This window comes from Atta cephalotes, assembly GCF_000143395.1.
Source record: "Atta cephalotes unplaced genomic scaffold scaffold00020, whole genome shotgun sequence".
NCBI classification, from domain to species: domain Eukaryota; kingdom Metazoa; phylum Arthropoda; class Insecta; order Hymenoptera; family Formicidae; genus Atta; species Atta cephalotes.
The window spans coordinates 5,353,739-5,362,429 of NW_012130084.1; the positions used below are offsets into that span (position 1 = coordinate 5,353,739).

At 30.1% G+C, this 8,691-nt stretch overlaps 1 protein-coding gene across 1 annotated transcript; it reads left to right on the plus strand.

Moving 5' to 3' along the window:
• Window positions 1-4,795: 4,795 nt before the first annotated feature.
• LOC105619315 (ubiquitin-like-conjugating enzyme ATG3) lies at window positions 4,796-8,092 on the plus strand. The gene is made up of 6 exons (XM_012200837.1): window positions 4,796-4,867; window positions 6,900-7,088; window positions 7,175-7,420; window positions 7,493-7,642; window positions 7,735-7,862; window positions 7,930-8,092. Exons 1-6 carry the CDS (start codon window positions 4,796-4,798, stop codon window positions 8,090-8,092), a joined length of 948 nt encoding a protein of 315 aa, XP_012056227.1.
• The last annotated feature ends 599 nt before the right edge of the window (window positions 8,093-8,691 follow it).

Consider the following 8,691-nt stretch of genomic DNA (forward strand, 5'->3'; position numbering starts at 1 on the left):
CGTGCGTGCGTGTGTGTGTGTATGTGTGTGTGTGTGTGTAATAAATACAGAATTGTATTATTTTACAGATTTAAAAAATTATTTTCGAATCTTTAATAAGTTAACATAAATGTATATTTGGTATTTGTACTTTGCATTTGGTACTTTGTATTTTAGCTAACTACTTTCTAAGATAAGTAATACAATACTAATATTGGGTCATTTAAAAAGTATCCGTTTTTTGTTCAATTTTTGAATGAAATTTTTTTTTATTGAAAATCAATTTTAATCAAGTATATATTGGCCATTATTATCTATAACCTTTTGCCATTTTTCAGGTAATTTCATAATTCCATCCGTGTAGAACTTTTGTGGTTTATTGGCGAAAAATTTTTTCAAGTGATTTTCGGTAGCTCTTTTGTCGGCCAATGTTTTTCATCAAGAGAGTTCTGCAGAGATCGAAACAAATGGCAGTCAGACGGTGCAAGGTCCGGGCTATACGATGAATGCATCAAAACTTCCCAACCAAGCTCCCCCAATTTTTGGCGCGTCATCAAAGATGTGTGCGTTGTCATGATGGAAAACAATACCTTTTCTGTTTATCAATTCTGGTCGTTTTTGCTTAATCGCTTCCTGTAATCCAGTTGTGAACAGTAGAGCTCTGAATTAATCGTTAGGCCATGTGATAACACCTCATGATGGATGACTCCCTTTCAATCCCACCATACACACAGCATCACCTTATTTGCCGTCAATCCAGGCTTTGAAGTCGTTTGTGGTGGTTCGCCGCGCTTACCCCATGATCTTTTACGAACAATATTCTTGTATTTTATCCATTTTTCATCGCCCATGATGATTTGCAAAAATGGGTCGATTTCGTTGCATTTTAGTAGTGTTTCGCTGATGGAAATTCGATCAATCAAATTTCTTTGCGTTAATTCATGTGACACCCAAACATCGAGTTTCTTTGCGTAGCCAGTCTTTTTCAAATGATTCCAAACTGTCACATAGTTGATTCTTAGTGCATTGGCTATCTCCTGACAGCTCACATGCCGGTCTTGCTCGACCAGTTGCAAAATTTCATCGACTTTTTCAGTGACTGGCCGATCAGAGCGAAGTCGATCTTTGACATCAAAATTTCCAGAATGAAATCGAACAAACCACTCCTGCGTCCTGCGTTCACTTACAACATCCGCACCGTAAACTTCACAAATTTTTCTGCATGTTTATGTTGCATTTTTGCCTTTTTTATAGTAAAAAAGCATCACATAGCGTATTTCTTCAGAAATTTCACTCATTTTCAAACCAATATAACTTTTGACACGATTGATGAATTACTAAACTTTATTTACAAAAAATGTAACCTAAAATGTTATCTTTCAGACGCGCGTTCGTTTGACATAATCGGATTAGTGTTGCCCGATATATGACCATCAACACCATCTAGTGACAAAAAACCGCGGATACTTTTTAAGTGATTCAATACTATTACCTACATATAACTAATATTAAAAAAAAAATGCTACGAATATATATCTATATATTTTAATAAAGGAGAAGATGGTTAGTTAAATCTTAAAAAATTAACTTTGGAATAATAATTATATTCTGTTGAGTACTTCACTGTTTACATTAAAAGTTATAACTAAAAATGATTTAAAAGAAACTTAGAGAGATTTAGACTAAGATTTAGTCTTACGAGCATATCACAGTAATTGGTACGCAACTATTCATATTCGTTTCCTTCTTTCGTAATATCTTGTAGAAATTTTATTAAAAGTTTATCTTACTTTTCTGGACTAAGTTTCTGCAATTTTTCTTTCATATATAAACATATACCATCCAATGCAACAAATTCAGGTGATTTATCACAGCACTTCCTTACAAAATGCATTAGCTATACGAAACATTGTTGTATTAAAATCATTGTTACCTTTAGTCTCATATTTATGTAACTGATCTAAAACAGATTTAAATATTTCTTTTGAATATTTTTATATAAGTTATAAATATGATGTTCAATACAATACAATTTAAAAGAAATTAATTAAGTCATCAAATAATAGATATAAGCTTCATATAACAATATTAACTATTTTATTATTTTTAAATTCTTTGATGATATCGTTTGTGTTATCTTCAGAAAGATCAGACTCATTTATTGTGGCCGTAACATTAGAAATGGAACTATTAAAAAACATGTTCGTAATTATTCTATCATTTATTATATCATTTGTATATAATTTATGTATACCTTTTGTGTGTAGATACAATTGTAAAAAAGACATTAATAAAAAAATGTTTCCAAGGCTTTTTTGAAACTTGATTCACTGGGCTTCTTGTCTTCGGCCACTTTACTAAATGTATCTTTAAGTGTTTTCCAGCTTTTTTTTTGCATCTTCAAACTCGTAAGATCTAAAACATTATTAAAGCTTACTTTTTAAACATTTAATATATTATATTTTATGACTCGATCTTAACATCAACTAATAGCGAAGCATTTTCTAACTCAAGTTGATGCAAAGCTAGTTGGGTCGAAAATGCTTTTAGTAATATAGAGCATTAGCAAAAATGAGATCTATTTTCGGTGTGGATGGATGTAGATGATCGCGCTGGCCATTGACTAATAGATGCCACGCTAACACCGGTGTATCTACACTCGTCCATACTAAAAATGGATCTTATTTTTCTCCTCAGTGTACATATGCGTCAACATATAGTATTAGACGGAGCATTAGCATCGAAATTATCTTGATCTAGAAAGAGATGTTTAAATAGATGTTTAAATAGAGTGTATGGCAATTGCCCACGGTTTAATTGCGCACAGCCAAAAACAAACTAATCCTAAACTCCCTACGCAGAAATCGCTGTGATTGGCAGTGGGTAATTGCACCGCTCCCGTTTGGGTAGTAGTGAGCAATAGGACAATAATAGAAAGAGAGTTCGACCAATAGGGCAATAATAGAAAGAGAATTCCGTGCCCAAACATTTATTTTACTCTTTTTAGGCCTGCAAGACGAAAGAGCAAAGACATTTCGCCGTATGCTCCGTCCAATACTATAGATACATTGATGGGAAAATGCTATTTTATTTTTTTATCTTTGTTTTATTTCTAATAAACAACAAAAATAGACTGACAGAAATAATGCTAATAGCGTCTCCCCGAATGCATCACATATGTCGATGCACACGAAAAATCGATCTCAGGCCTCAAGAATCGATTTCATCGGAATTTAAAAATCGATTTTCTAAAAAATTGAGTAAAAGTAAAAGAATCGATTTTCTAAAAAAATCAATCTTAAATCGAACATACTTGAGGTTTGTTCACGTCGCACGCTTCAACATGCTCAACATGCTCCAATACGTCTCCGGAATCAATATAGCGACTAAGAAGGTGATACGATTGGGGCATGTTACGCATGCATGCGTAATGATTGAAAACATTCTGTATTGAAAAAATTATTTCAGATTCATTTTGTATAAAAATGCATTTAATAAATGCGTTTTTGATATAAATATAAAAATATCATATAATAATATAGTATAATATTAATAAAATAAAATAAAATAATAAAATAAAATAAAATAAAAAGAATAATTAAATAAAATAAATGAAATTAGAAAAATTAAAAAAATAAAATAAAATAATATTAATACAATAAAATAACATATAATATAATATAAAAATATAATATAATTTTTAAAATATAATATAATTTTTTAATCAGAAATTGACATTTAATTGTACAAAATATAGGATAATCGTTGAAGAAATCCTCGGAATGATTTTATATGAAATTGTTGACTAAGCTGATTCTTGATAACAACCGAAAAATTAGTTAAAGACAATTTTACAATTATGGACTTTCAAACTTCTCACTTGATATTTATTTCGATCCGTAATATCTTAACGCAAGAATAACTAAATAAGATTAGCCTAGAGCAATAATTTTTTATTATGTATCATATGTTCGTTGACATTGGATGGGATTACATAAATAATCTTTTCTTTATTATCACTGATGAGGATTTTGTAAGTCGAAACGTTTTGAAATTTATAGCGTTTTACGAATGTAATAAAAGACGAATTTTATTAATTAACTACACATACACATTTGCTTGTTTTTTGTCTTGACATTTTAATTTATAACTTTTATATTTATTAAAAACGTATTTATTTTGTATAATGCTTTTTAAATAATCAAAGTAACACAAAATACTCGAAACAAAACGGGGAGGCACATGTCCGACTCATTTGAGTGGTCTTACGGATTAGATTAGATGACATGCTAACTTGTCCTAAATCCATTCGTGTCACTGAATTTTTGGAGCACATGCAATTGCTCCAACCGCCATCTTACCTGTGATCCAAGTGCTCTCTTATTTTAATTTTAATTTGAAGCATACAACGCGAACCTACGTTCTAAAACTTCCTCTCCGAGGAAGCTTTTACTCTATATGCTATAGTATACTATATATTTCGAGTAAAATTTTCATCAGAGTTTTGGAACGTAGCCTTAGATTCTAAAGCTAAGGTTGTGAACGTAGCCTTAGATTCTAAAGCTGAGGTTGTGAACGTAGCCTTAGATTCTAAAGCTGAGCTTGTGTGCTACTTGGTTCGAATGTGAATTGATTCGGCGAGTCGAAAAAAATAAAATAATCTTGCGGATATCGCAAGGAAAGATTTTTTTCATCGTGGACTCAAAATGAAACTTAGCTGAACGACAATATTGTCCCTTTTCGCACATTTGTGCATCGGATACGGGCTATTTATCCACTGTCTGTCTCGCTCTGAATCGTGTACAAATTGTAGACAATGCAAAGCGTAATAAATTCCGTGAAGGGCACTGCGTTGGGCGTTGCCGAATACTTGACGCCAGTGCTCAAGGTAACTTCTTATCTGCTTCCAATTGATATTACGTATGTTGAGAGTTTCAAATAATGACGTATTTCAACTTTTCGAGTCATCTTTATGTAGATTCTACAATGAGTCGGTAGCTGGTCGGTAGTCCTAAGTCTTATTGTGAATCAGTGAAATTAGCCAATAGCCAGTTTGTATGACTAAGATTACTTATTTTCTTAAGACTGGCCAAATTTGACTTTATTCCATCCTACTGGTCGAGATAAATGACTTGTATAATTAACAACTTATAGATGTGAAAAATCAGTCACTTATTTAGGTTAGACTGATTAAACTTTACTATTTCCGACTACCGATTCATTGTAGAATTAGTTTTAGATCTTAAAAACTTGTAATAAGACAATGTGAATTTCCTTGCAAATTTAAATCAGTTAAGATAAGCCATTTCCATTGTTCATACTTAGTAAGTTACATATTAACAATATACCAACATATTTTAAGGATATATTACAGTAGATTATATGTGATATCAATAATATTTGTATTAATAAGTTTATATTCTATCGATTTATACTTGTTTCGACCCATATAGAGTAATTTTAATCTCGGTTCAACTTATTTTTCATCTTTTTTAATCTTTAGACCTAGAAAAAGATGAAGAATTAGACTAGAATCAGATTATGCATTTAAATATTAAGATTGAAGATTGAAGAATTCAAATTTAATCAATGAGGACAAAAGAATTTTAGTTTCTATTATTTTGATTAGTCAAATTTTAATCTTTCAATCTTCAATCTCAATCTTCAATGCGTAATCTGAATTTCAGCAAGATTTGAACCGATATTAAAATTAATCCATATCGATCAAAATGAATATTAATCTCACACAGAAACAATTTGTCATATATATATTTAAAACAAATTTGTCATATAATTAAATGATAATATTTAAATGATAATATTTTATTCAATTTCTGCAGTAAATCCTATTATTCTGTTAACAGATTTTTTACTGAAATTTTATCAAAATTTATAGTAGATATTTTACAGAATTAGAATTGATGCTGTTGATGATGGGATTAATTAAAATAAATAGTTTAATATTAGTAAATCTAATAGTTATATAACCTATACTCAAATTTGGAACTGAAATATTCAAATATAGTTGTCAGATATGATTGTAGATAAGTTATGATTAGACTTACTAATAAATATTATATTATTTATTTTAATTATGCACTGTTAATGCATTCTTGATAATAGCCCTTGATTTAACCATATATTTTTTTTAATTTTTGAGAAATCATTTCTGGAAAGAGGAATCATATTTTATCTATGTAAACTACATAGGCTTGATTGCAAAAACTGAATCTGGCAGAATCTGTCATATTATTATTATTTAAATGATGTGTCTTATTTAAACAATTATTATATATTCTGTAAGCAGATTTTTATTAGTATTTTGCTAAAATTTTAGCAGATACTGCTTTGCAAAATTCGTTATTGATTAATTTGATTGTCTAGATAGTTTTTATTGATTTCTATTACTTAACTTTTACTTAACTCTTTTTTATTGTGTCATTTATGGGACAACTGTATTTAAGTTGAATTGACTTGATATTAAACAATTTCATTAATCTGGTTTAATAATATTCGTATAATTGCTTGAAAATATATATTTAAATATATATTTAATTAGACAAAGCAGTTTTAATTTATTCTATTATTAGACTATTTAAAATTCCTTAAAAACTTCTGACATTCTAAATTTTTATTATATCTCTAACATAATAATTTATAGTAAATTAAACTTATGTTTAAACTAAAATAAAACTTATTTTTATTATGTCAACATAATTTTAACTTATTAATAAGAATCTTAATTAATTGTGTATTTAATTTTAATTCTTTTTAGACAAATATTTTTTAACAATTTTATATTAGATAAAATTTCTTTTATGCTGTAAAAAATAAAACGGCTTTCCATTGATTTTTATGTTTTTTTCATTGCAATTTATTGAATATTGTATATTTATATGAAATTGCATGATTCTTTTAAGGAGAGCAAATTCCGAGAAACTGGTGTCTTGACACCAGAGGAATTTGTAGCAGCCGGCGATCATTTGGTGCATCATTGTCCCACATGGCAATGGGCTACTGGTGATGAAGATAGAGCCAAGTCTTATTTACCAAAGGGTAAACAGTTCCTTCTTACTCGTAACGTTCCCTGCACACGTCGATGTAAACAGGTAATATTATAAATAAAAATAGCATGCAATTTTTTTTTTTCTCTCTCCAGCTTGAACATAATACCATTTGTGTCTTCTATTTGTAGATGGAATACAGCAATGAGCAAGAATGTATTATCGAAGCTGACGATCCTGAAGGTGGTTGGGTGGACACACATCATTATGCCACTAGTATCGCTGGCCTAGACGAAAGAGTGACAGAAATGGCATTGGAAGAGACATTGGGAGAACCATCTCAATTTCAAGATAACGCAGACGAGGACGAGGATGATGAGGATGCTGCTGATATGGATGCTTTTGAAATTAGTGGCATGCTAGATGAGCAGGATAAAGTATTGAGCATAAATCTGTCGAAAAAAGGAGATTTTCTGAATTAATAATTATAGAAAACAATTTTCTTGTAGCATGCGGTGACAGAAAGCACTAAAAAGAATAGCGAGAAACGAGACTTGTTTACGGAAGGAGAGATTATTCACACTCGCACCTATGACTTGTACATTACATACGATAAATATTATCAAACACCTAGATTATGGTTGTTTGGCTACAACGAGGTAAAACATGTATTATTTTTTTCCGATTTCTTAAATTATTGAATTATTGCATCACTTTCTAGATCTATTGTATTATTTATTTTACACATTAGAATCGGAAGCCGCTTAACGTAGAAGAGATGTACGAAGATGTTAGCCAAGATCATGCTAAGAAGACAGTGACAATGGAGACTCACCCTCATATACCTGGTCCTCCTATGGCTTCTGTTCACCCGTGCAGGTAAAAAAAGGATAAAAAGAGATATGAATTTTGATAGATTAATTAAAAATAAATTATTTATGTACAGGCACGCTGAAGTAATGAAGAAAATTATGGAGACAGTAATGGAAGGTGGTGGAGAATTAGGAGTGCACATGTACCTCATAATATTTCTGAAATTTGTTCAATCCGTCATACCAACGATCGAATATGACTACACGCAAAATTTTATGCTAAATGCAGGCAGCTAAATGCATCACTAGTATTAAGTTATCAGCATTGTGATTATTATAAATTGCTTTCCAATTGTATTTAGCGGCTACACGAGATAATTATATATCAATGTTTACGCTTTTCATTATAAATGCAAAGGTTATAAGGATATTCAGGATTATAAGGATTCTAAAGAATTTCGAATTGAGGATTTTCGAGGATTCAGGAATCTTTTTAAAAATATCGAACAATATTAATATTTACACCTGAATGAAGTGAATTGAGAAGATATGAAATTGCACATGTCTCGAGCGTTCAGCATTTAAGGATTCATTTGTACACTCGTCCTAATTAATTTTAATCAAATACACCTCAAGATACTTTTCTTACATTACTGAATTGAATAGATATTTGATTTTTTTATTTTACAACCGTTAGATAATAAACGAGGAATAAAGGTTATGTAGAAAGTAATAAATAAATAACGAAAGGAATTAGGGGGAGGGAGAGAGAGAGAGAGAGAGAGAGAGAGAGAGAGAAGAGAGAGATACGTTACTAAAAGAAATTAATTTTACTTATTTACTTATTATTAGTTTAATTAAATTTAAATTTAAATTTAAGTTTTAGTTTAATTTAA

Excerpts from the sequence above, each read along its gene's own strand:
- LOC105619315 (XM_012200837.1), top strand. The coding sequence starts at position 4,796 with ATGCAAAGCGTAATAAATTCCGTGAAGGGCACTGCGTTGGGCGTTGCC. Across the intron at positions 7,089-7,174 it reads GCACACGTCGATGTAAACAG|ATGGAATACAGCAATGAGCA; the intron begins GTAATATTATAA and ends TTCTATTTGTAG. Across the intron at positions 7,643-7,734 it reads GGTTGTTTGGCTACAACGAG|AATCGGAAGCCGCTTAACGT; the intron begins GTAAAACATGTA and ends TTTACACATTAG.